Here is a 26,812-nt window from a genome sequence, read left to right as displayed (position 1 = left end):
CAAGAAGGTGTGAATTTCTACACGCCAAGCTGCTCTGTACCCTGCTCAGTGGTTACAGATGGTATCTTCCCAATTCTGTATTTTGAAATGCCATTGCTTTGTCACAGCATAAAGATGTTTAAATTTCAGGCAGACAAAAAGTAGGCATTTTAAAATGTAATTTTCCATTTCCTGTTGCTTGCTTGGTGCATTAGCCAACTAGGAAATAAAACTGAAGGGAGTATGTGGGGAAGATCCAGGCTGGATGTGGTTCTGGGCAGCCTGGTCTGGTGGCTGGCCACCCTGCACACAGCAGGGGGTTGGAACTGGATGAGCTTTGTGGGCCTTTTCAACCCAGGCCATTCTATGATTCTATGACTCTAAAGCCTCCAAAGCAAGCACACCATCTTTGTACTCACTGGAGCCCGAAGGGATTGTCTCTGGGTGTGAAGAACATGGCGCCTGCCCGCATCTCCTCGCCAGGCTGGCTGGGCACCCGGGGCTGCCGGAGGCGCTCATTCCTAGAGAAAGGGCTGCCCGGGGCGTCCCTGGGGTCTGCAGCCAGCCGGGGGTTGCCCCGTGATTCCAGCGCAGGGCCTTCCCTTCGCTCCATGAACATGCTGACCGGTCTGTCCTTGGGGGCAGCGTGGGCCGGAGAGCCGCCCCTGCTCCCGACGGTGAGACCTTTGATGTCCACTGATGAGGCTGGAGCTCCGCCCGGGGCCACGCCGTGCTCCGCTCTGTTCTGGGTGTGCAGGATGAGGACAGACTGAGGCCGGCTGTCGGGTTTCTTGGATGGTTTCAGAGTAGGGTCCTTCATTCTGCTCAGTTCGGCCCGCTGTAAAGCCTCCACCTTGCCTTGCTTCTCCAGCTGCTCGAAAGCTTTGCGCTGCCTCTCTAAAATTTCCTTCTGCTGCCGGATCTGCTCCATCATCTCTCTCTCATTCTGCAACTGGAGCTGCTTTTGTCGCTCTTCCTTCTCCACGTTGAGCTTCTCCAGTCTCTTGATGACAGAGTCTGGAGAGTGGGTCTGCGTTGCAGCGGCCGTCCCACGTTCCTCTCTCTTGGCAGAAGACTTCTCCCCTTCCTCCCCTCCCAAAACTTTGCCCTGCTCTTGCTCAGAGTCCTTCCTCATCTCAGAGAACATAGCTGTTTTCTCCTCTCTTTCCACCGCCTTGTTCTTCAAGTTATTCTCCACCTGTGACTGCTTTACCTTCATGTTGTCCTGTGGTGGAACGTAGAAAGTAGGTAGATTACTAGAAAGGAAAGTTTCTCTTGGATGCATCTTGCAGATATTCTGGGGGTCACAGACCACGTGCTCCTTTGCAGCACGGTTATCGGGCAGCTCAGAGTCCGAAAGCATCCTTCTGCAAATGGATAAATTGCTGTTCACATCCGCTGCGCAGAAAGACTTGTCCTGCAGGTGAGGCTGAGGACTGCTAGGCAAAGAGTCCCGGCTCTCAGTGGGAAGCAGCTGAACATCTAAAACCAGGGGAACGGGTTTACTCGGGGTATCTTCGCAGCTTAACATCTCCAAGCTCCCTTGAGAGCTCTCGCTCTCTGGGGTTCCCTGAGGGGAATGAAGCGCCTCAGATACCAGCTCGGTAGACCACTGCCGCTCTTCTGAGGGTGACAGCCCACCAGTGGACCGGACCTTAAGCAGCTCCAAGCTGAATTTCGCCTGTTCCAGCTCACGCATTCTCCGGCTTTCTCTTTTTGCACGAACGACTTTCTTCTGATTCAGATCCTCCAGTGACTTGGGTCTCTCTCGTACAATGACTTCCTCTTCGGTGTCCATCCCGCTCTGGCTGCTGGCTCTCTCGTGCCTCTTGTACGACGAGGTTGCAGAAGTGTCCAGGAGGTCCAAGTGATTCACCCGATTATTCTCCATCAGCGCCTTGTGCTCCTCTATAGCTCTCACTCTTTCTTCAAATGAGCCATCCTCCCACTTGGATGGGTCAGAGCCCTTAATTTCCAAAGCCCCATCTTCCTCCAGTCCATCCTCTTCTCTAATAGACAGGCCATTCTCCAGCTGCATCTCTTTTAACCTCTGCTCTTTCAAGGCTCTAAACCTGCAAGAAAGCAGAAAAGCAGCACATTGTAACGCTGTGCCCACTGCACTGGTGGCATCTTGTCACCACAGACATTCCCTTCATCTCACCACTGTCGGCATCTCAAGTAACTCTCCTTGCAAGGCAGGTACAATCTGATGCATGTTCATGTTCTGTGCACAGACTGCATTTCCAGTCTTCTCTTTTGCCATCTCACCTACTCAGGATTTGCACCGATGCATGCACCTGTGAGCTTCTCCTGTGCTGATGACAGCAGCTCCAGCCTTCATCCCTGGTGTAGCTTGCTTATAAGCCAGAAAATCGTAACACATTGCATCAGCTTATCTTTGTCATCTCCCTCATCCTGTCTGGGATGCCTCTGGCACAGCAAACAGGCACTCATCCTCCATGCTAAGAGCTATTTCCAGCTCCCAGCTCTCTGTCAGTCACTCCACACCTTGTAGGCAGTGCCCCCCAAGCACAAATCAAGACCTGCCCTGCGGCCAGCGAGCTGAGGCATGGTTGTGAATGCTTTTCTCCTTGTAGCACCTGGCGTGAGTAACCGCTGCCCCTGCTCCTGACTTGCTGACTGATCCACTGTGAGATGGTGCAGCAAGCAGATCGGCCAGCCAATCTGAGTTAAAAATAGGCTACTTAGAGCGGTGCTGTTGCCAAGAAAAAAACCCTTCCAAGTATTTATGTCCTCAGCTTTCCACTGCCTACGTGCTCTAACCTGAAATAGGCTCTGCTTAGTCTAGGAGTAAGGCAGGCAGCTAACTGAACTCCTGTTAGAAAGTGCAGACAAAGGAAGGATCAGGGAAGAGCGGAGCAGCACCAGCAATGCCATGAAGGGACACCACCGTGTGTACGTCGCTTTGGTCTCAGCGGTGCCAGAATTCACTCTTCCCCTACTGGGAGCTATCAGAAAGCATTTCTTTCTTTACTGATTTATTCAAAGACCAACATTACCTTTGTCGTGCTAAATATCCTCTGCATGCTGCTTGCAAACACAGCACCCCACGCCTGCTGGCTCTGTACCGCTGCTGAGCGCGGTGCCCCCGCCAGGCTGCCTGGATGCTGGCAGCCGCCTCGTGCCTCCGCTTCAGGTGCTCCCTCCAGCAGCTCTGGATGAGGTGGGCCGCAAACTGCATCTGCAGAAACCTCCTCCTCTCCACGAAGCCTCGCCAGTGGGTTTGGAGCACAAGTGCAGCTTTGCTGAGCATGAGCGGGTCTGGTGATGGCTTGCCTTGCTTTCGGCTCTGGTAGCTACGCCAGAATCTCTGCAAACATAGCGAGCAGAGCAAAAACAGCTTCTTGAAATGGGAATGGTTTAGGAACTGGATAGCACCTGCCTTTATGCCATTTTTCCATCTCTCCCACACCCAAACTACTGCTCTTCTGATCGCAAGTTCTTTCCTAGGAGACGGGAACTGATTTTATGCATCAGATGCTCCAGCTGCAGCCAGAGCTGTATCCATAGGAGTCATGGAAGTACTTGTGACGAAGCCAGGCATTGCCACCTACCTGTATGATCACTGCTGCCTGCCTCATGTTCAGGAACTGCCTTCTGCAGAGCATACTGCGGAACCAGCGCTGCAGCAGCATGATCCTGCGCAGCACCTCCTGATGGAGCAGGTCCTGCAGAAGCTGCCGCTCGCGCTCCTTCACAAAAACCTGGGGAATAAAAGCACCAGGCATGAATCACAGAGCCTTTGCCTTCCTTCTAGGGAGACAGCGAGCTGCCTGCACACACGTGGGTTTTGAAGGCTACCTTCCTATAACCTGATCCCCGTGACCTGGTCAAAAGAAGACACCAACGTTCCTCTCTATTTTGTATTAACAACATTAAAAGCGTCCTTTAAACCACTAGCTTCTGATGAACAGATGAACTAACTTTCATTAGTTATAAACATATACAAAGGTGCTAAGATAACTACGCACAAATGCTGGCATATCTTTATCTTAAGCAGATAAACATTTACCATGGTTCTTCCAACTTGGTAATTGTCTGGATTGAGTTTTATTTTCCTGAAGAAATCATGGACATTGTGCTTAGATGGGCTGATTCCTTGTGGCAGAAGGACGTGGAAATGGTTCACAAAGTCCTGAGAAGGCAAAAAAACAAACACTAAGACTGGGTTAAGTGGGTACTGCTGTGTCATCTGCGTAAGTAACTGGGTTTTCCCCCGCTGGCCACACAAAAGGGACCTGTCCGGGTGCAGAAGGACAGATGGAATGTTACGGACTGCAAAGTAATGAGTTTCCTCCATCATTTGTGGTTTAAAACTGCACAGGAAGCACATCAAAGCAGTGGCCCAGGGACATTCAAACATCTCCCAGCGTGGGAGGAGGGATTCTGCACAATGTGCAAGCTCACTTCGAGTAAAAATGCTGCAGATCCTCAGAAATGGCCACTACAAAAGGGAGCAACCAGAATCTGCAAAGCATCACGGGCAAGAGACTGCTCCAAGGGTTGCTGCTGTGAGGACTCAGAGCAGAGGTATCAGGAATGATCCTCCCAAGTAATGCCAGGATTCATCCTCATGGCAAAAAGACCCTGAGCAGTCCTCCTTTCTGAACAGCTGCTGCACAGGACATGACATCTGGCCAAAAGCAGCTGCCAGCAGGAAACAAACTAGCAACAGCAAATCATGAAAGAACTGACACGTGCACTAAAGCTGGCAAAAGTATGGAAAAGCAGAAAATACAACAAGTTGGACTTAAAGCATTCCAGTCAGCCTTATGATGGGATGCAGCCACTGCTGAAAGAATGGGGAAAATGCCGCTCCTGAGGAAACAAAAGCTGCTCAGTGCCCTATGGTGTTAGACACAGGAGAAGGATCTTTGTTACTTTGGTGGGTCACACCATGGAGGAATCTCCAAAATATATTTATAATGCTTTTAACAGGGAACCCAAACTGTATCTCTCACACCTTGTTGACTCGGTCTGTTAAAGCTCCAACAGGGACCAGCCATCATCAGTCTGAACTTCCCTTTATCACTATGAAGGGATATAGATTTGTAGAAGTGATTTTGCATGTGTTATGAAAATACACTGTGTGTATTGTGAAAAAATAAAGCTTTTTTTTTTTTTTTTTTTCCAAAACCATAATGATGACTGCAGAGGGACTTGTAGTCTTTGGTCTGGTTCAGCTTAGCAAAACCGCCCACCAGTACTCCCTTCCTGATGTCATCATTACATGTCATCTATTCGTTGTTTAGTAAAAACACAACTGCACTTGCAAGCTAGCAACATTCAGACAACTGCAATAACGATGAGGAAAGTGCTGAAAGACTGAAAATACTTGAGCTAACCTGGAAAGAGTATTTGCAGCTGTATCCCGACTGGCGGATGCGAACAGTCTCCAGCATGCCTGTGTACCGCAGCTGCCGGAGCACCAGGCTGTCGCTGAACCTCAGGGGCAGCTGGAAGGGAAAAGGAGGCCAACCATGAGCAACTATTTCCTTGAGCTCCGAGCACCTGAGGAGACTTCTAAGCACGTGGGTGGGTCAACGGGCTCAGCACGTGTAGCACATCAGCAGGACATGCACACTGGCAACGATGACGAGGGGCAACGTGGGGCCCCAGAAACCATGCTCATGGCAGCAGGGTTGAATCCTGTTTGCTCCTACAGAGCCGTCAGATGGAGAGTTTCATACATCTAACTAGACAGAAAGCTACACAGAAGGGGTTTTTGGATCCTCTGAGCTGACTAAGAAAGCCCCATCAACAGCACAGCCACTGAGCAGGGTGAGATGGAGCAATGATGCCCCACTTTGTATTCTTAACCATCTGGGTAAGACTGCGAAGGATTAATATATGAAAAAAATATTCCTATAACCTTCTTTTTAAACTGAAGATCTCTAGCCCAGCAGACAAACCAATCCTTACATCGTATTTCTTGAATTTGCCTTTATCACTGAATCAGTCTGATTAACGTGGCTTACTCTGGAAGAAGGTACAAATGTCTTATAACCCCAACTTGGCTTTGGGTTTCTATTTAAAAAAAAATTAAAAATTACATATTTACAAAGTATTTCCAAGATGATTTTAAGCAGAAAATCAGGAACTAAAACCCAATTCTAGTCCACTTCACTACTTCCTTCCCCACCTTGTGGCTGTGCTCTAGGAGGATCTGTTTCCAAAACCTCGACACTCTAAAGGTTTCCAGCAGGCTGACTGAGAGAGAGATAAAGAACGAGTTCTGCACGAGAGAACATGGGTTTTGCAATCACACCATTAGCAGCATTGATCTCACAGGACAGGGTTTACCTTCTCGGCATTGGATCGAATGCACTTGACAAAATAAGGTTCTGCCTGGCCAAGAGTCTCCATCAGCTTGTTGAGTGATGCCTGCAAGGGAGAATACATCTCCAGTTGGGAAACAGCATGAAGAACAAGGAGAAAACATGCACTGAGGCCACAAAACAAAACTTTGAACAAATGGTGAGTAAACCAGGCAGATGGGAAACCTCCCCGAAATGAGCATCTCACACTGATACAACTTGGCTGCTTCCATCTTCACACCCAACTAAATGGCTACGGAGACAAGCAAGTCTGTTTGTTCAAGGCCTCTGCAGAAACCACAACAACACTCCCGCTGCTCCTCAAGACCCCTGCTTCAGCCTTCCCAAATCAACCAGCAGATCCCAAAGCCCCCCCTGCTGCACCCCAATGAGCCACGCACAGGCACGGAGCGGGAGCCAACGACCTGCTCCCTGTGCACCCAACTGCCAATGTGTCTGAAACACAAACATTTTCATCTGTCAGAAATCATTCCGCTTTCTAAGTCTGAGATCACCGTTACCGGCACAGAAGGGAATTCTCGATGATGCAAAAGGAAGACCTGACAGCTTTCTCCAATAACTGCTTTGCACAGTTTGCCTGTCTGTCTTGCTGAGTGAACTCCCATTATGTCAAATCATTGAATTTACAGATTTTTAAAGCCTGAACATTTCACAGGCTGTTCTGAATCACAGAATTGCTCAGACTGGAAAAGGCCTAAAGACCATCAAGTCCAACCGCAATGGACGAAGGTCGTCCCAAAGATGGCCTATCTCTGGTCATACCTGTCTGCTGAAAGGCACAATAGTGGTCACTGAGAATCAAGGCTCTGCCACATTTCTGACACAGAATTTTCACTGCTTTTCCATTTCCCTTCATTTCTGTGCTACTATTACAAGTGTAGATTACAGAAGTGACCCGGTGTTGGAATCACTGCCACATCCAACCACTCTATGGGATGCCTGATGAGTGCCTCCAACCTGCAAACACTGCAGCAAAGCACAAGCTCTGGGAAATAACACGCTGACTGCTTTAGAGCAGAGCCTAGTCACTGTCCCTGAGTCACTGCGGCTGAACTGATGCCTGTGCTGCACTCTGCACTGTATCTATTTCTTTTATGTGCCCTCTAAGTGCTTTGGATGTCTCTGATTGCAGAGCACATGACTGACATGGTATTAATAACGTGCTCCAGAGCCGATTACTCGTGGCAATGACCTGATTTTAATAGCGCCAGAACTCCGTTACTTAAAAGATATTCTGTTGCACATATACTGCATACAGCTATGGATTTATGGATATGCATGCTCATAAACCTGTGTGCACAAGTGCATAATGTTAGAATGATGTAGTTCATCTGAAGATTGGCTCGCAGAACACCTCCCGATCCTTTTGAAGCCATCCTTAGGGGAAGCCTTTTATGTTAATCAATGTCTGCCTACACGCAGGACCTGGGGAAGAGGGGCTGACGAGGCACCCACGTGTGGTGCAGCTGCACACGGAGCAGCCGTGGGGGGCTCTGATGGGGCAGAGCCCAGCTGGTGGGCACAGTCAATCACGCAGCACAGGAAGGCAAAGGGACAGGGGGGATTTTGAGCTCAGATCTCTGCTCTCCACAGCAGATGGTCCACCTTCCACGTGCCTCCCACTGCCATCTGGCCTGCCCCGAGCACTGCAAGGCCCCTGGATTAACTGCCTGCCCCGCTCTGCTGCCCACCTCCAGCTCATACGCCTCTTCCCCAGGGCCAGCCCTGCTGGTTGCGACCCAACATCCCAGCACGGAGAGCCGGCTGGGAGGGGAGCTGGTAATAAATCTGCCCTGAGTTTTGAAGCAAGAGCCATCGCCGCTCTTGCAGCATCCCCTAATCCGGGCAGCCATGACTCAGAGCTATTTTGCAGCAGAACTTCAAGCACAGCTAAAATCAATACGAGATGCAGCAGCTGCGAGCTCCCTGTGCAGGCATCGGCCACAAGGCAGCATTTATCTGAAAAACACAGCAATGCACAAACCCCGTGATGGGAAACATTTGTATTTCCTGTCGCTGACCCAGTTCCACGCTCTGCAATTTTATTAGCTTGCTCTTGATAAAAAGCCATCTTGCAGCCAGCACCAAGTGTTTTTCCCTGGAGAAAACTCTTCACCCTTATGAGTGCTAAATGAAATCAGGGCTGGAGTGCCCAGCATTCTTCTAGAAGAGGAGCAAGCAGGAGCACCAGGAGCCAGCACACTGCAATATGCTTTCATTCATTTAAATAAAAGAGGATGAGCTGTATGCACTGCTCTGATGCTGCCAGGTCAGTGCTGCAGTGTCAGAAAGCACAGGAGCAGTGTGAAGGCTCTGCTTTGCTGCATGGGGGGGATCTTCACAGCACCCCAAGCTCTGCTGCTGGGACTTGTACAGGAACCTCAGCTCTGCACTCCTCCACATTACGTCTAAAGGACAGATGGGTGTCAGGAAAACATCCTCAGTTCAGCCCCCCCAGATGTATAAATTACTTATGAATTATACTCTGCAGACATTTATTTTAATCAGTGTACAATTAATCCAGACTGAGCTTTAAATATATACATACACACGCATTCTTCATTTTATATATACGGTGTTCTATATGTGTGTGTACACATGTATATACATAAAATTACTTGATCACATCCACGCACGAAGTCTCTCTAAAAATAACCAACATCTCAAAAATCAAAAGTAAAAACCAAGTCAAACTTCCCCAGAAAAGCATTTTTGTTAAGTGAAATGCTGCATCCTAATACTACCGCATGGCAGTGCATGTGACTGGCACCGATTCCCAAGCCCTGATGCACACATCTGAGCATTACTTTAGCTGTGGCTATTCCCAGGGAAGCTTGGCTGGCACACAGTGCTGCCATCATAACAGATGCTGTATTGATCCTCCTCTGAGTTCCCCTGCATGCCTTGAGATAATGCAGCAATGTTTTGACCTTTCTGCACCTATTAAAATTCACATTCCACCTGACTTGAAAACAGACTGAATTGTAAATGTTGAACCTAAGCAAAAAAAACACTTTAAAATCCTATAGCAGAATTTGACTAGATTTCTGGATTCAGCAGAGAAAACAAGATGATGTGATTGCCTTGAAAGCAAGGAGCCAGAAAACAGGCCATGCACACACACACAGCTGCACACTACGTAAATGTTTGATGAGGTGCCTCACTGCGAAAAATCACAGCACAAAAGAGACCAGCACCAACCCCCCCCAGCACAAGGCTCTCCCTGATGCCTTGCCCACTGGTTTTACCCTGACATAACTGCCTTTCTTCCCACCCCTTTCTGCAGCAAGTGACGATCTCTGTCTCTCTGTCCTGCAGCTCACCCTCACGTCCCCCCCTCTGCTGTCTTGGAGCATCATCTTGAGCTGAGCTCACATCCTGAACAAACAGTGGTGAAGCTGGAACATATTTACTTTCCATTCAGTACAGGCTTATCACCAATCTGTACCAAGGCAAACAGAGTGCTGCGTTACCTGGAACTGGGCGCTGATGCTGGGTGGTTTCTTCTTCTTGTGGAGATGGAGAAGGGATTTTGTAATGTGGTCGTGAAGTGTCAGGTTGGTCAGGTGCTTGAGGGACTTCACATCCAGCATGTGCTGTGGAAGACAGATTTCATTCTCTATAAACGTAACTGGAACTTAGTGCCACGCTATAATCATTTACATGCCCTGCAGAGCTTCCTTACAGTAACCACCCTATTTCATTTCCATGGAAAACATCAGGGAATGGCTTGAAACATATGACCTGCTTGGCCTCCTAGTTCTTGCCAAAGGCTTCTTTGACCATGGGAAGTTTGTCTCTCTGACACACTAAAGTGGGGTTGCAGACAAACATAAATATCGCTGGAAAGTCGACCATTTGTCTATTATTTCCATGGCATTTTAACAACAAACTTGAATTGTGACTGCTGCAAATAATTCATCATGTGCATATAGAAAACGAGCCATCAGCCATAATTAGCAAGTCCAGGGGCTTCATTCCTGTGAACAGGAAACTGTAGATGGAAACCACGTGCTTGCCAGCAGGACCTCAGAATCACAGAATGGCCAGGGTTGGAAGGGACCTCAAGGACCATGAATCTCCAACCCCCCTGCCACATGCAGGGCCACCAACCTCCACGTTTAATGCTAAACCAGGCTGCCCAGGACCCATCCAACCTGGCCTTGAACACCTCCAAAGACGGGAATCTCCTCTTTGAATAAGGATGGGGAGTATGGGAAAGTCCCAGGGAGGACTGGCACACTGACAGTGCAAAATCCAGTGTAGAATTTCTTTCAGTTGAGCCAGCACTGACAAGGCCAAAAGAGGCATCAGTCCACAAAACCTACTGAAAACCTCCTTCCTTCTAACTGCTACGAAATGCTCACTTCGTCACACACAGCACATCCACTATTAATGAAGAGTTAATTTACTGCCATTGGAAGATACAGGGACTGCAGGACACACACAGAACACAGCCATGCTGTAGGTATGGCAGAAATGATCAATTGTTAAGATTGTTTTTAAGACCAAACTGTGCAGGCATCATGAAAATTGCTTTGCTTATGAGGTGACAGCCATTCTGCATAACTACTTGCTCTTTTTAGAGATTCAGTTATCATATTTCCCTAGCACGTACACACTCCCCTCCCCAGGAGGAGGAAAGAAAGGGTCCAAGCAGGTCTGAAAAGGAGGATGCGAGTGCTCACACAGACCTCCCCCAGCACAAACCAGGGCTGAAATCCTTGGTTTTACAGACACTAACGAGCCCCAAACAGAGCAGAGATGACAGCAGCCCCAGAACAACCCCAGCCATCTTTCTTACACACACATCAGCATTTCAGCACTGCACCCACAGCCTTAACGTGGGACCAGCAAGGTCAAAACGCTGCTTCTCACCTTCGGGAGACTGGGTTTGGCTTTGCAGTTCTTATTTCGCCTGGGGAGACAACAAATGGCTCAGATTAACCCACCTGTGTAACTGCAGAATAGTTTGTCTGTTACACTACAACAGAACAGTTCTGCCATTAAGAAACATCATTCTTTTTTCTTTACTGCAACACAGCACAAACAGTAAGGTCCAAAAACACTGGAGGTTATGAACCAAGCCCTGCAAAATTCCCTTTAGCAACTCCTTCCTACAACCTGACCTGAAATGAGGCTCCCTCTGCATGCTGCCGACTTGTACAGATTCAGCTGAGAGGGAGGTACTCAATCACAGTGCATTCTTACATCAGAAATGAAGGGCTAATTTGGGCAGCGCAGGGACCATCCTGCTTTCTCACACCACCTGGGTGATGCTCTCTGAAACTCCACATCAGGCTGCAATGTGATTCACCCGCATCATTTCCACATCTAATTTGTAATGGAAACTTTGATATCATGTTAAAAAATGTTACTGCATAACATCACTGTCATCTCTTTAGACTGGTTTGACCAGGAGACTCATTCCTTCTCTCACTTCCCCGTACCACTTTACTGTGTCTGTCATTACAAATGAATGATAAGGGATGAATAACTCAGGTATATAAAACATACCGGGGTCGTTTTGACCCAATTGTGTCCAAGCCCACTTGAAACTGATCTTTTTTTTGCTTGTTTTGGCTATTTACATTCCTCTTATTACCCATATTGCTCATTATATGCCAGGAATGAAGCCAAAATCCCCTCCTTTTGTACTGACATGAGGATGCCGTGGGCCCTTTCCAGCAGCTTGCTGTTAGTTGTGTTCACAAATATCCCATCCTTGTCCAGGAAGGAGCTGGGGCTGGCGAGCCTGCTGTGCCGCATCCCCATCCGGCCATTCCAGCCAACAGCAAAGGCATCCCTGAAACCCAAACAGGGCAGTCAGACACACTTAAGGACATATGGAATAGACACAAAAGATGGTTCTACGACAGAATAAAGCGTTGAGACGATTTACTTAATAACCACTGACATCTTCTAAGGTGGAAGATCAGAATCACTTCCCCAGTTTGTTCCCTTCTGCCACGGAGCACAGCTGTGCTGGTACCCAGGAATGCGGCTCCCCTACAGCCCTGGCTTACAGGAGGACGAAGAGAGGAACCAAAGTCCTCCCTTACAGGAAGGAAAAGCTTCCACAAAGCTTCACATCAAGGCAAGATCCCCTCCAGGGCTGGAGGAGCCTCCTCCCAGTGCCTGGGGTCATGCAATACTTCTGTATGGTTCAGCCACCCTTGCAGAAACTGTCTTACAAAATAATACTGTGAACTGGTCTAAGGAGAGATGTGGGGTCTGCAAAACCTCAGAGATATTTCAGAAAGATGGGAAAAGGGTAGGAAGAGACCCGGCTCATGGAGGGCACCAGTATGGCAGCATCAGTCTTCTGGCCTTGAAGATGCCAAAGAACACAGTGGTTTATGCTTTGGAAGAAGTGAAAGATCAAGTGCCACAATGGAAAGAAAATGCTAAGCAAAAAGAGTTGTTAATGCAAGCAGTTCAAAGCTCATAGACAAATCTTCGGAGTAAAACTGCATAAAGATTCAAGTCTCCTCACTGCCTTGCTGCAATGCTTTTAAAATTCATTCCTAGTTCCATTAAATCTGTATTTTGACGCGTACTGCTATTAAAAGAAAGGATGAATACAGCAAAGCAAACCCTTGATGAGTGCCTCCGGATCTCTCTTTTTTTAAGCAGCCCATTTGATCCAAGGAAGGCCACAGAGAAGCTTGAATTTCAGTGATGTCTGCAGGCCACCTTCACAGCTAAGATCCCAAAGCCTCCTGCTTGCAGGGGAAATAAAACCCTGTCTGAACCACTTCCACTAACCCTCAATGGCCACCCTCAGGACCCACAGCCCATCACTAATTCAGCTGACTGTAACTCAGAATTGAATAAGAAAGTGGTGATACGGGCTCTGAATGAGACTAAAGAAGAGAAAACCCTATACGTTCTCGTGCAGGTTTAAAAAGACCAACCACCTCTGTTTATTACAGACACTCGAGGATGGATATGTGCACACAGTGATGGACACAGCTGTTGTGGTACTTGGAAGTCAATCATCTCACCATGCAAAACCAACTGCTTCAAGACAGACTGATCAACACCTGCTTCCCTGCACGCTGCGCCAACATCAAGGAACATAAAACAGTTTCTGCTGCATGAAAGCAGACAGCCCAAGCGGTTCTGGTTAGCAGTGGCATGGCTTTCATTACTCGGTGGCTGCTGAAGGCAGTTCCGAGGCGTGCTGGCTTCCCGACGCTCTGCTGAAGTCTGGTTTCCTCCAGCTGCCATCCCAGCATGTGGGAACCACACGATCACTTTCTTCTGAGATCAGAAGCTCGCTGGGCCCTCCCCATGCCTTCCTGCATGATGTCATGCCTGAAATTTGCTTTTTGAAGAGAGCCCCGGGCTATCCTGGGAGTTGTACAACACAGACTTATCAGCCACCACATGATGATGAGATGGCTTGAAAAGAGAATTCCTCCGTTTCATTTAGCTCTGTAAATCACTCACCAGCCTATCTGTTGGCTCGACACTTCTGAACTGAGGGACAATTCAACCACAGGGCTGTTACAGCAAACCTCTTTCCTATAGGTGTTATCCTTATCTCTGCAGATCCCTCTTCTTTTTTTTTTTTTTTTTTTTTTTGACAAGCACAACTTAAAAGCAAAACCTACATTTAGAAAGCATGATTAATGACTCTTCAGATCAAAATTATTCACAGTGAAAGGTATTAAAAATCACACGCCTACTCCAAAAGTGCCTTCTGGAATTTAAAGACATGAGAGCTCACACTGTGGTTTGGGCTTTCAGAAGGCAGGGGCACAGAGGACACGTGGGGACCAGTCCCCAGTGATGCCCAAGGTTGCACTGCTCAATGATGCCAAGATTAGAGATGCTACTGAGCCACCACACCAAGACAAACACAGGGAGAGCACTCTCAAAACCACATTTGTGCCAGTTACAGCAGAGGTGCAGCAGAAATAGAGGTCTGTCCTGAGTATTTTTAGGATACAACTGCTGAGGATGAAGAAGACACAGCAGACGCTACCCTTGATGCTGGCTGTTTATGGGAATTTGTGTGATGTCCTGATTTGTTTTAAGCCAAATAAATACAGCTGACCACAGGCTGAACCTTGACAGAAAGGAATAAACACATTCATCTTCTGTGTTCTGTGAGACAGTAGGAGTTTCCTTGCCTTTACAAGACGTACTATCAACGACTCCAGATAATTAAAATGTTTTGGGCTATGAAAATACTGGCAGCCCAACCTGCCCTACTGGCATGCCCCAAAGTCGGAGCTATGCAACCAGAAAAATGCCATCTCACTTCACTGATGTTCTCCAAGCACCACCACCCCATCTGAAGGCTTTCTTTCAATAAGCATCCTCCTTTGGACTGCTGAGAGATGGCAGTTGGAGAAACTGCACAACACCTCTTATCTACCCAGCAAGATCTTCGCAGGGACAAAGTTTCATGTTACATCACTTTTAGGGAAACCTGCGCAACCAGAGAAGTGAGGAAGAGTCACTTCTGGAGGCACCAACCTTGTCTGCCTCTTTCGGAAAGGAAGGGGCACAGATGACATCTGTGGCTTTTTGTTCCCCTACATATTGCTCCTTTTATTTTTTTTTTAATCTAATTTCAATCTTGCACATTTGACTTAAGGCCACTAAATCAGAGATTTAATAATGTACTTAGAGAATATTTTGCATCACATGCACAAAAAACCCAACAGTGAGATGCAGGCATCACGGTGTTCGGTGAGCATCCCCTCGACTTGTTCTGGGCTTCTCATGGAAATCAGAGCAGCCATGAAATTGCAGCTGGATATCTGCAGCTCCAAGCAATAACTTTGGGAGCTGAAGGTACACTGATCATGTATTTCCCAGTGTCCAAATATGTATGCTCAGAGGGAAGCAGGGAAGCACCATACCTCCCAAGAGATGCTATCTGAATAATCAGAATTTCTGGCATCTGCAGAAGGGCAGTACAAGAGTAGCTGGACAAAAGGTGAGTATCTGCACCCACAGTCCCCACTGAAATGAAGACACTTTGCTTCACCAGAAGCTTAATTCTGATGCAGATCTGGAAAAACTTTGGCCAAAGAGGCACAGATCTGTGCCAGAAAGCACAGAACCGACTCTCTACCAGCAAAATTGAATTAGGTGCTTGAATGCCCACAACCCTCAAGAAGGGATAAAAAATAGAACTGTATCTATAACCACATGAGTTGAATCTCCTTCAAAGTTCACACGCTGTAACATTACTTTGGAACTAAGATCTCCTGTGCTCTAAGAGACATTCTAGTCACCAGACGTCCCCTGATTTTCCCCTGACAAGCAGCAAACAGTTGCTCAGTTGCAATTTCAGACCTTCCCTGGTCCTGAACAGCCAGCAGCACCCGCAGCCATCAATCACACTGCTTGCACACAAACACATCATCTCTACTTTTGCCTCAGAAAAATGTCTGGGTTTTTTTCCCCATGATATTGGCACATTCATTCTTCTTTTTTTTTTTTTTTTGCATGCTTCTGACCACTTTGCACATCGCACCACCTACAACCACTGCCTTGGGGCTGAGTAAAGCTGCTTTCTGTGCCTACTGTAAGTTAAGATATTTAGATATCATCACCGGCAGCGAAAGAACTAAGAGAAGACAAAATTAAGAAGCACACTGGGAAAACCATTAACGCAGTCATTAACAGCAGCAGATAGCACTCTCCCATCCAACACTTCCTTGCCATGACAATGTGGAAGCAGGACACTTACCGCTGGCTCCTCTCGTTGATGGTATTGACTCCCTGGAGATCCGAGAGCGGCGTCCGCGGGCTTTTCCGAGTAATACCTACAGCAGCACATGGAGAGGGGAGTTTCTACCTGGCTTCTCACCAGCAGGCAATTAGCAGAGCCATAGCTTAGTGTTGACTATGGTGAGGAGGAGGATGTACATGTCACGGCACATGCTGCCCATACAAACAAGGGTGCCAAGGATGCCAACGTACCCATCGTCGTCGACGTCGTGCCTCTCTGCCCTCGAGTCATAGCCCTGTGAGTAACACTGTTTGCTCAGCGTGTTGCTTTCCCTCCCACGCTCTCACGCTGTGTTAGGGACACGGTGTCCCAGCTTGTAAGCAAAAGCTACAAGGGAAGAACTGCTGTGACGCTGGGGATTGCTTCCTGCATGTCCAAAATATTCCTAACCAGAAGGTATGCGCTGCACCTCATGGGGCACGCACAGCACCTGGGTCTGAACAAGGTGCTTGGAGACAGGGGAACTTATGCCTTCCATGCTTCCTCCCTTCTTGCAGACTAAGGGATGTGGACGTGCACTGCACAGGGAGCTGTTACTGAAGCTGCATCCTTCGAGATGTGCAGATCTAGAGGACCATGAATAATAGATAGCCAAGGAAGTCATCCCCAAAGTGGAAATGTTTTGTAACCAAGCATTTAAGAAGACAGAAGGCAATTTTTGTAGGAAACAAAATAGCTTTCAAGCCTCTAAAATACAGCTACTTAGACCCAGCAAGTCTCAATTTGACAAGAAAACAGTCATGCAATTTTAAAATGTGTTGACATGTCTGCTGTGAGACAGGAAACATCGCAGTGCTGACTTAAACATGGGAACTGTATGCCCCCTCACTCTGACATTTCTGTAGCAGAATAAAACTGGAAAAAAAAAATGAAAAGGAAGAAGCCTAAGAGATAGCTTGTAACTGAATAGGAAGAAGCAATAGTAGATTCCCTGCACATGTTTGTCATTTTTGCTCAAGATGAAACAATTCCTGCTCAGGAGGTTTTGCAATCTCTACTTCCGATGATGTTCTAGTAGAGAGCCAGATAATCCATTTTAGTGCTTAGCTATGCCTAGAGTTTAAAACTCTCTTTAAAATCTCCATTGTTGCCATCAAAGTCATTTTTGGGGTTGCATTTCTCATCAGAGAAACATTCTCCTCCCTCTTTCTTTATTTTTTCTTTATTTATTTATTTATTTTTACCCATGCTTGGATGCTTGCATGTACACATGCAAAAAATTTCTCTAACTTACAGCACTCTAGAGTGTTTAATGACCAGTTCCAGTCATAGAATCATGGAATGGCCTGGGTTGAAAAGGAGCACAGTGCTCATCCAGCTCCAACCCCCTGCTGTGTGCAGGTCACCAACCAGCAGCCCAGGCTGCCCAGAGCCACATCCAGCCTGTTTTGAATGCCTGCAGGGATGGGGCATTCACAGCCTCCTTGGGCAACCTGTTCCAGTGCCTCACCACCCTCTGGGGGAAAAACTTCCTCCTAAGATCCAACCTAAACCTCCTCTGTCTCAGTTTAAAACCCCTTGGCCTATCACCATCCACCCGTGTAAACAGGCGATGATGAACAATGGACTTTCATGGGTATTGCTCAGATTTTCCTTCTATCCTTGCCTCCCAAAGCCCCATCCAATGGAACAGGTCAGAGTGAAACTGTGAAGACAAGATTGTTCAAAATCACTGCAACCTCACCTTGCTTCGATCAGGAAAAGGAAACGTCTATTTCAGGCTCCCAAATAACAGCTGCATTACAACTGCACTGCAACTCTGCCACTTTCACATCCTGAGTGACTTTTTGATGAACATAAGTTACAGTGCACAAGGACAGAAGCTGAGTTAAGGAGGACTGCTTCAGGAATACCAAGAAGACTGCATCATACCATCACTTGGCTCTTAAAAGGAGACATTCATACATGCCAAAGCCAAATAAAAGGTGCCATAGTGATGTAGCCCCTTTTCTATGGAACAGAGAGGGCTTTTTATGCACAAATGGCAAAAAGTTCCAGATTTAACCACTTTGTGGACAGCCTAGAGAATTTTGTATAAGAAGCATGGATTAAGAAACTGCACGCACTCATACACTGAATGCCAAAACACAGCGGTGCAAGAAGAAGCCACTTGTTCCCTGCACCCAGCTCAGCTGCAGGCTGATGAATTTTATATTTCGGAAATGATTTTATTCCCATCTCCCAAATCTATTTCCTCTTCTTCAGCTGTGGTTTCACAAAGAATGATTACGCTTACCACATGTTTCCACAGCAAAGAACTTCAGACAGTGCCCGCTTTGCCCATGAACATCAGCCAGCACAGGCATGGGGTTGAGCTGAGATGTTCACCTCCACACTTTGGAACACCACAGAGGAACACCAACCCCAGGCCGATCACCTGCCCACAGATGTGCTCAATTCAACATCAAAATGTTGTATGTGCTTCAATCCTAGCTTAAGCTGCCTCATGAAACCTGGAGAACAGCTTACGGAAGCATGCCCCATGGGAAGAGATCAGGCCATAATAAGCCAGGCTTCAAAGCATTGAGCTCAGCAGCCTTATACATGGAACCTCCCTGCCTGACACTAAATTAAGGCTGTGTTTCAAAGCAGCTCTACGAATTCTGTCCTCATTCCTAAGCAAACTGCAAATTAGAACCCCCCAAACTTCCCACATTGCTGAGTTAACCTACACATCTTTACCTGCAACCTGAATTGTCTTCACTAAGGTCACTTAACACTTCAGTGTTTGTGTCACTGCATTGTGTTTCCTTGCAGTAATAAAAGTAACAGTGGGAAGCTGCAGCAAAAATAATGTAGGTAGACAGAAGTCTAAAATAAGAATTAAAGCACTTCCTCTGCTCCCCCAGTGCTACGCTGCAGGAAGCAGAAATCTGATCTGAGGTTCCTAGCAGGAAATGCGTATTTGTGGAGTTACCATCCAAGTGCTGTACTTACCATGCCCGTTTCTGCAGAAACAAATCCCAGCATTTTGCACTTCTGCCTAAGTTGCATGAGGGCAGCGTTAGCAGCTGGGGCAGCAAATGTGCCCTTGGCTGCATAGAGTCATGCTCTATTTCTGTAAGCTTTGTTATGCAAAATGAAGGAAGAGAACAATGGTGTGGAATGACACATCTCAAGCTGCGAGCATGAAATGTATAAGCGTATGCAGACCCTTCTGAAGGTTCACCTGCAGGCTCTGCATCACTCCCTGAAAGCAGTGAGGCCATTCCTAAGGCTGTGACCGACCGCTGCAGGGCGTGCAGCTGGCAGTGACCCCTTGGGTGACGCTGCATACAGCACTGCTGGCAGCCTTGCACGCTCCCTGCAGCCTCCCTTCTCCTCCCACCACACAGCACAGCCCTGGGAATTAGTAGCACGGGCAGGATATCCGTGTTGTCATGCAGAACTAGTTTATCACGTGACAAAGGAGTGAGGGGGAAGAAACGGAGACCAAGTGCATCTTTGCCTGCTTGCTCTGTTAAAATATTGCCAAATGCTTTGTGAGTATAGCCCATGGAGACCATGCAAGTCTTAGGGGAAGACTCAGCAGAACCACCCAACGTCTCAAGAGACGCGGATCTGCCTTTGTTTTCGCTCTCCTATTGATTTCAGATGGGATCCAAACACCTTTTGGCAGCCAGCAGGACGGCCCGGAGGGCTGCTGGGTGATTCCACCCTTCCTATGCCGAATGCACCTGATCTCCATTTCCCCCGTGTGAGTGCGGCATCAGAGAGAAGGGCGGGATTGGAGCCTTACTGTACTTCTCCTCCTTGCATCTCTGCAGGATCTCTAAGCTCCTCTGGTGAACTGGGTGATGGAGAAAGCTAAAACTATCCACACTTTTCAAAACCGCACATGGCACTGCATCATCATGCCCTTGGGAAGTAAAATAAAAACAAAACAAAAAAAATGGAGAGAAGAGAAAGATTACATAAGCAGAAACCAGGAAAGAGTGAAGAACAAGGCTGCCAGCTGCCTGAAGGATGTCAGAGCTCTGCTGCTCAGCTCAGAGCTTGCCTACATCGTAGCAGTTCTGCCCACAAGCAGCAGGGACACAGCGGGACCTCAGCCACCCCACAAGCAGGCAGTGGACACGGCAGCGGGATGGTGGGGCTGGCTGGTATCCCAGCTGCACTGCCATATTGGCCAGGGCACAGAAATGCCATAATTGCCTCAAGATTATTTGGACATACAGTAAATGATTACACAAATCTTGTGTTATCGTTCATTCAAAACTCCTTCCGTGCCTCTGCCAGCTGTAGGCTGCAGTTTCCTGGAGAGGCACCTGGAGGCATGGCCACCTCAAACTCCCAGCTCATCCCAGTGCTGCACCTTGCTCAGGCAGCAACCACTTAACAGAAGCAGAAGTCACTCGTATCGACAAGGATTTAGTCTTCCTTGAGGGCAGAGGACTGAGATTGGACTGGGATGGGATCGTTCGTAAGCAAGGATCAGAACTGGGAATGGGTCGAGGTGGAAGAAGCCATCCCTGGGAGGATGTTGTGGTCCAGCTCCAACCACGGGGAGGAGGAGAGGTGACACAGGTGGCACTCTGCAAGCAGGCAGCACCCCTCTGTGGATGAACGGATCGAGGCAATGGGAAGCCTGAGATGTCACACTCCTGTGTGGTGGGGTCACTGAGGGGTTACCTTGTGTCAGCACATACAGAAGCATTTGTACCAACACGTCACATCGTCAGAAGGGACTGAACTTTATAGAGGAACGCTGTCAAGGGTCATCACTCCCCATCAGCACCACTTCACGCTGCTCAGTGGCACCTCCGGGATCATTGCTGGCAGCTACTCTTATTTGGCCAATAATTACTTCTTTGCAGTTTTTATTAATTTAACTTGGTGCCTGGCTTTGGGAAGAACTCAGCAGAACCCAGCAGGGTTCAGCTCTGCCCATGTTTGTGAGATAGGGGTACGTGCCATTTAATCTGGGAGCAGCCCTTGCTGGCTGAATGGGAACACAGAGCCACACCAAGCCTATCTCAGAGCAAGGACTTTGCTTCACATCCAGCAAAAAGCAGATGGGAAAGCTCAGAGTCCCAACAGCCTGATTTGTAAGACCAGCACCAACCCTTCTAAGTCTTCCCTAGCAAAATACTCTGGTTTTCTTGCATAATACATTCACACCACTGATACAGCAGACTGCAAGAAGCGTCAATCAGCCAAATTTTTTTCTTAAAATCTTGATAATGTTCCTTTCCTCAAAGTTCATTTAAACCAAATCTAGTTCTAACGTGTAGTTCTTCCAAACTATCTTAATTCTCCCTGATACATTCAATAATAGCAACAATTAAACCAAATTACTGAAAGAGTCCACCCTTCAGCTAATTAGTGCCCCATTTGAGGAGGGTGAGCAGCACCATGGGAGCATCTCTTGGGCACAAGTTTGCAGCTGTGCTGCTTTGCTGCCGTGGGCCTCCAAGTTAAAGGGAACAACAGTCGCTAAAAGCTGTGCTATGAGAACACCAGGAGAAAAAGGAAGACCCCCAAAACACTGCAGGAGGAAAGGGTGACACCACTGCAGCACTTCTAAAGCAGAGCGTGGAGCTCACAGCACTGCGTGGCACTGCTGGCACAGAGAAGATAACTGCAAGGCTGGCAGACAAAGAAAGCAGAGCACGTTTTGCAAAGCTGCTTATATGCACAGGCTGCAGGTTTTCTCATGAAATTCCCGCTGGACATTGCAAGTGGGACTCAGCCAGGCCTGCAGCCAGGTAGAAGCAGTTCAGATCAGTTTGGGGTGAAGACAAAAGAATAAAAAGAGGCTTGAAAAAAGCATCATGCCTCAGACTTGTCACTGCTCACTGGTTACAGCCACTGCCAGGGTGCAGCAGCAGCAGCAGACAGAGAGCTGGGCAGCAGGCCTTCTTAAAAATCACGTTAAATTATGACACATGCAGCACGCGTGTGAATGCACACGGCTCTTCTTTGTGTGAGGTTTTTCTCTGCTAACCCACTGTAATGTCATCAAAAGCTCCTCATCCACATGCACTGAGGCATTCAAATGATGCTAATTAAAGCCAGCAAAGTTTGGTAAAAAAGCAAAATAAACCTAAAACATATGCTGCCTTCAGTTGTCTGCGCTTTCCAGAACAATTACCAGGTGATTTTAGTGCCAAGTGGCTCTTCAATAATTCACAAATGCCTTCTGCCATATGATGCACTGTGCAAAGCTGTGGCTTTTATTTTGTGCAGCAGGAGGGTCAATACTGGATGTTCTTGAGACCATCTGAGCCTCCTGCTTTGCTGCACCTCCTCCATAACCCTTTGCTTTGGGATATTTTGCAAGACATGGGATTTTGCACCGTGTCTTCTGCTGGGTTCTGTGCAATGTCACTGCACAGCTCTCACTTGGAGGGGAAGCCAGGAATGCTCTCCAGCAGAAAAGGTTTACCTCATTACAGGAATTAACTTTAGGTAAACTGCTCCCTTAGTTCTGCCTTCATAATGGTCAATTCTCAAGACTCTCCCAGTTCAGTAATTATTCAGTAACACTATGAAAATGCAGGTAGGCAGAAATTCAGCATATAAACTCACTGGGGAATGTTGGGAGGTTTAGGACAATCTTTAGCTATCCTGTATTTTGAGGGTTCCTGGTTTTTGTTTTTTTCTCTTTCCTTAGGGAAAAAAAAAAAAAAAAGTTTTGAAGAAAAAAGTGGGCACTGTATATGTATACAGTGGTATATTGTATTGTATTGTATACTGAGTGCCAGAAAAGTCTGTCTCAGCCTATGCTGAATACTGGTTGGCTTTGCCACAGAAAGTGGTACAAGAACTGAGTCTTCCAAAACTGCCTGAAAACCTCCTGACTGTTTTATGTCTATGCATAGATATAAGCAAGGCACAGCACAAGGGAAGGCAGAGATGAGCACAGCAGTCACGACTGCTCCCAAGAGGCAAAGGAAGCAAAGCAGGGCTTGAAACCAGCAGGGCAGGAGCTCTTACTTTCAGAGCCTTAACTTCTTTGTCCTTCCCTTGAACAGCTTGCTGTAGCTCAGCTTTGTGGGATTTATGAAAGGTGAAGAGGCAACGCTAGGAAAACGCAAATTGAGATTTTCCAAGGTCAGGTATTTGGGGTGACGTTTCTCCCAGTGCCAAAGAGTCACATTTCAGGAAAGCTCCTTCATGCAGGGAGGCTGCACACGTGGAACATCCCCCCATCCTCCACTTGGCACTGCAAAGCACTGAGGTCTAAGTGCTGCCTTGATGTGCCAGGCAGACACAGGTTCCTCAGCGATGCCCTTTCTCTCAGCCCCTGTGGAGCAGCTCAGGGCCTCAACAGCTGAAAGCTGGTTTTGTCTCCTGCATTTCCTGGGATCTGACCAAAGGCTGGTATTATTCTCCCCCAACAAGACAATTATTCTTTCTGCTTGCATGGCTTCCCTATCAATGTGCCTTGTCCCCTGGCTCCCCTGATGCACACCTCACCACGTTTCCAACTGAAAACAAATGGGGCAGCTCCGTGCTTAATTTAACTCAGCTGACGTTTTCCCTGCTGATGCTCTGATTTCATCATGAATTTCAAGCCCTCTTGTGCCCGGAAATTAATAGTAATAGTTTGTACCCGTCTTCCCAAAATTGCTTTAATGCAGAGAAACGTTCTAAAAGCACAGCCAAGTATTGCCTGCCACAGCATGATGATGCACCATTACTCTCATTTAATTTAATGCCCCTGTGTTCCGCATGAGGACAGCTCAGTGGTTCTGCATGACTGTGAAGCAATGAATTTTGCTAGACCAGGGGCATGCTCTCTTTCAGCTTGAAGGGTGAACAGCTTGAAAAACTCTAAGGAGGAATTAATCCCCATTTTTTTGCAGATGTAACCCTAACTGCTAAAGAAACCCTAGCTAAAAAGAATTTACTGCCTGATTTTTGTATTTCTGTTTGAATCATTCAGGACTTCCTACGCAGGCACGCAGGAAGAAGTGAAGCAAGGGTAAAATGAAGGTCTTAGAGCATTAACATCCTACTGCAAACATACCCACCAGCATAACTTTGGGGTATCAGCTATCTATACATTTCTGTTACTCAGCTTTTTAACAGACCATTAGCTCCTAATGAACCAGGCTGGCTATTTAAAATACCGTAGTAACAAAACAAACTCATGCTGCCTGTGAAAAGCAAAAAGCAGAGTTAGGAAACCGGCCCACTTACCAGTTTTCTTCTCAACGTATCGTTTCCCAGCCTCCCTAAAAGCAACCATTGCCCTGAAAAACGCCCGGAGCACGGCCCAGCGGAACACTGCCACCGGGTCGATGCCGATCATCCCACAGATGAAGGCATTTTTGCTGCTTCGCAGGAGAGCCACAATGTCTGGGCGCATGTGGTCTGTGTTCTTCTCACGGAAATCCTGGGGAGAAAGGAGCAAAATAAGGAATCTCCACGAGATGCGCTGCAGAGCAACTCAAGTCATGCTTCTACCTTACTTCTCCTCTCATATTAGACACCTCTTTACCTCCAGAAAACAAATGCACTGCTCTCTGAAGCATGAAAGAGAAGGCATTTAAGTTTCTCATGTGTAATCATTGCATTACAGATCTGCGGACCTGTAAGCACCAGTATAGTCTGATGCAAAAGCTCATCTTCACAAAAATCCTTCTGCTAATAACTTACGTGTGCAAGTGGGGTAAATGTAGAAATCTCTCACATGGGATTTCAGAGGACCTGCACCAGTGAAATGCTGAGACCTGTGCTCATGTAGCCTGTACACTCTAATGATGGATCAATAAAAGACAGTCGGTTTTCTCAATGAACCAACCCCAGAAATATCAAATTAAAGTTTGGGGTGCAGCAGGAGCCTCAGTGCACGTCTTCAATTCTTCCCCAAATACCAAGAGTAGCGACAGGGCAGAGAACAGGAAGATCATCCCCACCGCCACCTTCTCCTCGCATGCTGTAGCCGAGCTTTTCACCAAGCACTTCCCTCTCCAAGCTCGCTTCTTTTCTCCAGCCAAGCCCTCTTCAAAACATCTCTGCAAAGCCTAACAAGATGCTTTAAGCGAAAGCAACTGCTGGGGAGCAGCTGGGTGACAGACCTTCACTCCATACTTGACTTTGCCTGCGTAGTGTTTGATGATGAAAGCTGGCTCCATCACTGCTGGAAATTCAATGTAGGAGTTCCCTTCGTGTTGACGCTTGAACTTGTCCAGCAGGGTCTGGTTGGTGGCTTGAGGAAAACTGGTTGGAAAGAACGGAAATGGAGTATAAAAACTTCACCTCTTGCTTGATCAAAAACAGTAAAATAGAAGTATTCTGAGCTTCCACTTCAATGACTGCATATACCACCAAGTGCACTTCTGTATGCTGTCAACAAACAAAAACAAGATACACGTGCTGCCTGACGAACTCTTTGCTGATTCAATAGTGATTTGAAACCAGTTATAGAAGGCATATATTCATTAAGAACACTGCACTGTATGCCCAGTGCGTGTCAATCATTCAAATTAGGGGCATTTATGTGAAACTCAGAGTTTTTGGGACTGGTTTTGAGGCTTTGAACACTCAGTCTTACATCTACGGTGGTATTTGTGCACCTAGGAAATCCTGAGCTAGCTTACCTACAAACGTTAACTTAAATTACAGCAGTTCCCCAACTGATCCTGGCCTAGGAAAGAGGAAGGAAAGAAGTCAGAGTACATTAACCCTGTCTGTTGGTAGCAACAAGCCAGTTCTTCACCCTCAAACCTCAAGGAAACCCACAACATGGGGGGGACATCTCACAGCAAATACCTGAGCATGCAAATCTCAGCTGCATCTGAGGCCATTAAACCCGACAGAAGGCAGCCCTTGTGTGCAAGTGTCCCTGGTTCTCCTGGGATTAATTTTAGGAGTAAATTGACTAAGCCACCTTATGGCTGGATAACAGCAACTGCACTGCCTGTTTAATTTCAAGCATCTTCATGTTATTAGCCCGAGACACAGACAGAAGCAAAGCAAATGGAACTACTGCCCTTCCCTCTAACAGAGGAAATTACTGAAATAGAACCATAGGTATTGTTTGGTCAGGGCTTTTTGCTTAGCTTGCTGATTCTCCAAGTGCTTTCATTACCACCTTGGAAACAAAACCAGTCAGCCTCGAGAGCTATGAGCATCTTTCTAGGAAAAATCACTCAGAAAAATTACAGGAAGAGCTAAGATTTGGGGACGAACGCTTCCTAAGCACAGATCAAACACCATTAGCTGAAATAGCACTTCCAGATGTTCCCCATTTACCCACAGAGGCAAAGCACTTATCTTTTCCTGCTCACAGCCCCAGCTCAGAGGGCAGGCTCAGCACCCCTCATGGCTCTCACTTACTTGCTCTCCTCATCCAGCAGATGGAGCAGGCCGGTTGGCTTCTTGCTGATGAGATTTATGCAGCCAGAGTTGTCAATGTAGTCGATGTTGTGCCAGCTAATCCCTTCTGCTCTGTATTCCTCCTACAAGAAAAAGCACAATTAGAGGTTACAACGATACTGGCTGTAAGCAAAAGGAAATCAAAAGGCCAAAGGGTTCCAAAGAAACGGATGCATCATTTATCAAACCAAGCAGCTCTTCCACCACGGTGCCAACAAACGTTTCTGATGCAGAAGAAAAGAAGACAGGGACATCTGTATGACTTGTGTTACGTAGAACCATGTGGCATTTGACAACTTCAGGCATAGCAACCTTGAAAACTGCTTCATGGACAGCAGTGGTAGCACTTTGGGAACGAATCATCAAATGCACCCCACATTTTATTAAT

At 47.2% G+C, this 26,812-nt stretch overlaps 1 protein-coding gene across 1 annotated transcript in view; it reads right to left on the bottom strand.

The window, feature by feature from the left end:
• The window catches only part of MYO9A (myosin IXA), a gene marked incomplete at both ends in the record, with an annotated part of 131,334 nt that overhangs the window by 20,748 nt on the left and 83,774 nt on the right, over positions 1–26,812 (bottom strand). Inside the window, 14 exons of the mRNA XM_079540626.1 lie at positions 399–2,051; positions 3,000–3,310; positions 3,555–3,704; positions 4,013–4,135; positions 5,346–5,456; positions 6,304–6,384; positions 9,812–9,934; positions 11,217–11,256; positions 12,001–12,144; positions 16,054–16,129; positions 19,835–19,954; positions 24,244–24,439; positions 25,125–25,266; positions 26,386–26,507. Coding sequence (XP_079396752.1) covers positions 399–2,051; positions 3,000–3,310; positions 3,555–3,704; positions 4,013–4,135; positions 5,346–5,456; positions 6,304–6,384; positions 9,812–9,934; positions 11,217–11,256; positions 12,001–12,144; positions 16,054–16,129; positions 19,835–19,954; positions 24,244–24,439; positions 25,125–25,266; positions 26,386–26,507 — 3,392 coding nt within the window. The remainder of the gene's footprint in view (positions 1–398; positions 2,052–2,999; positions 3,311–3,554; positions 3,705–4,012; positions 4,136–5,345; positions 5,457–6,303; positions 6,385–9,811; positions 9,935–11,216; positions 11,257–12,000; positions 12,145–16,053; positions 16,130–19,834; positions 19,955–24,243; positions 24,440–25,124; positions 25,267–26,385; positions 26,508–26,812) is intronic.

The sequence above is a fragment of the Tetrao urogallus genome (assembly GCF_951394365.1).
Source record: "Tetrao urogallus genome assembly, chromosome: 11".
Lineage (NCBI taxonomy): Eukaryota > Metazoa > Chordata > Aves > Galliformes > Phasianidae > Tetrao > Tetrao urogallus.
This window is presented reverse-complemented; position numbering and strand designations above follow the sequence as displayed.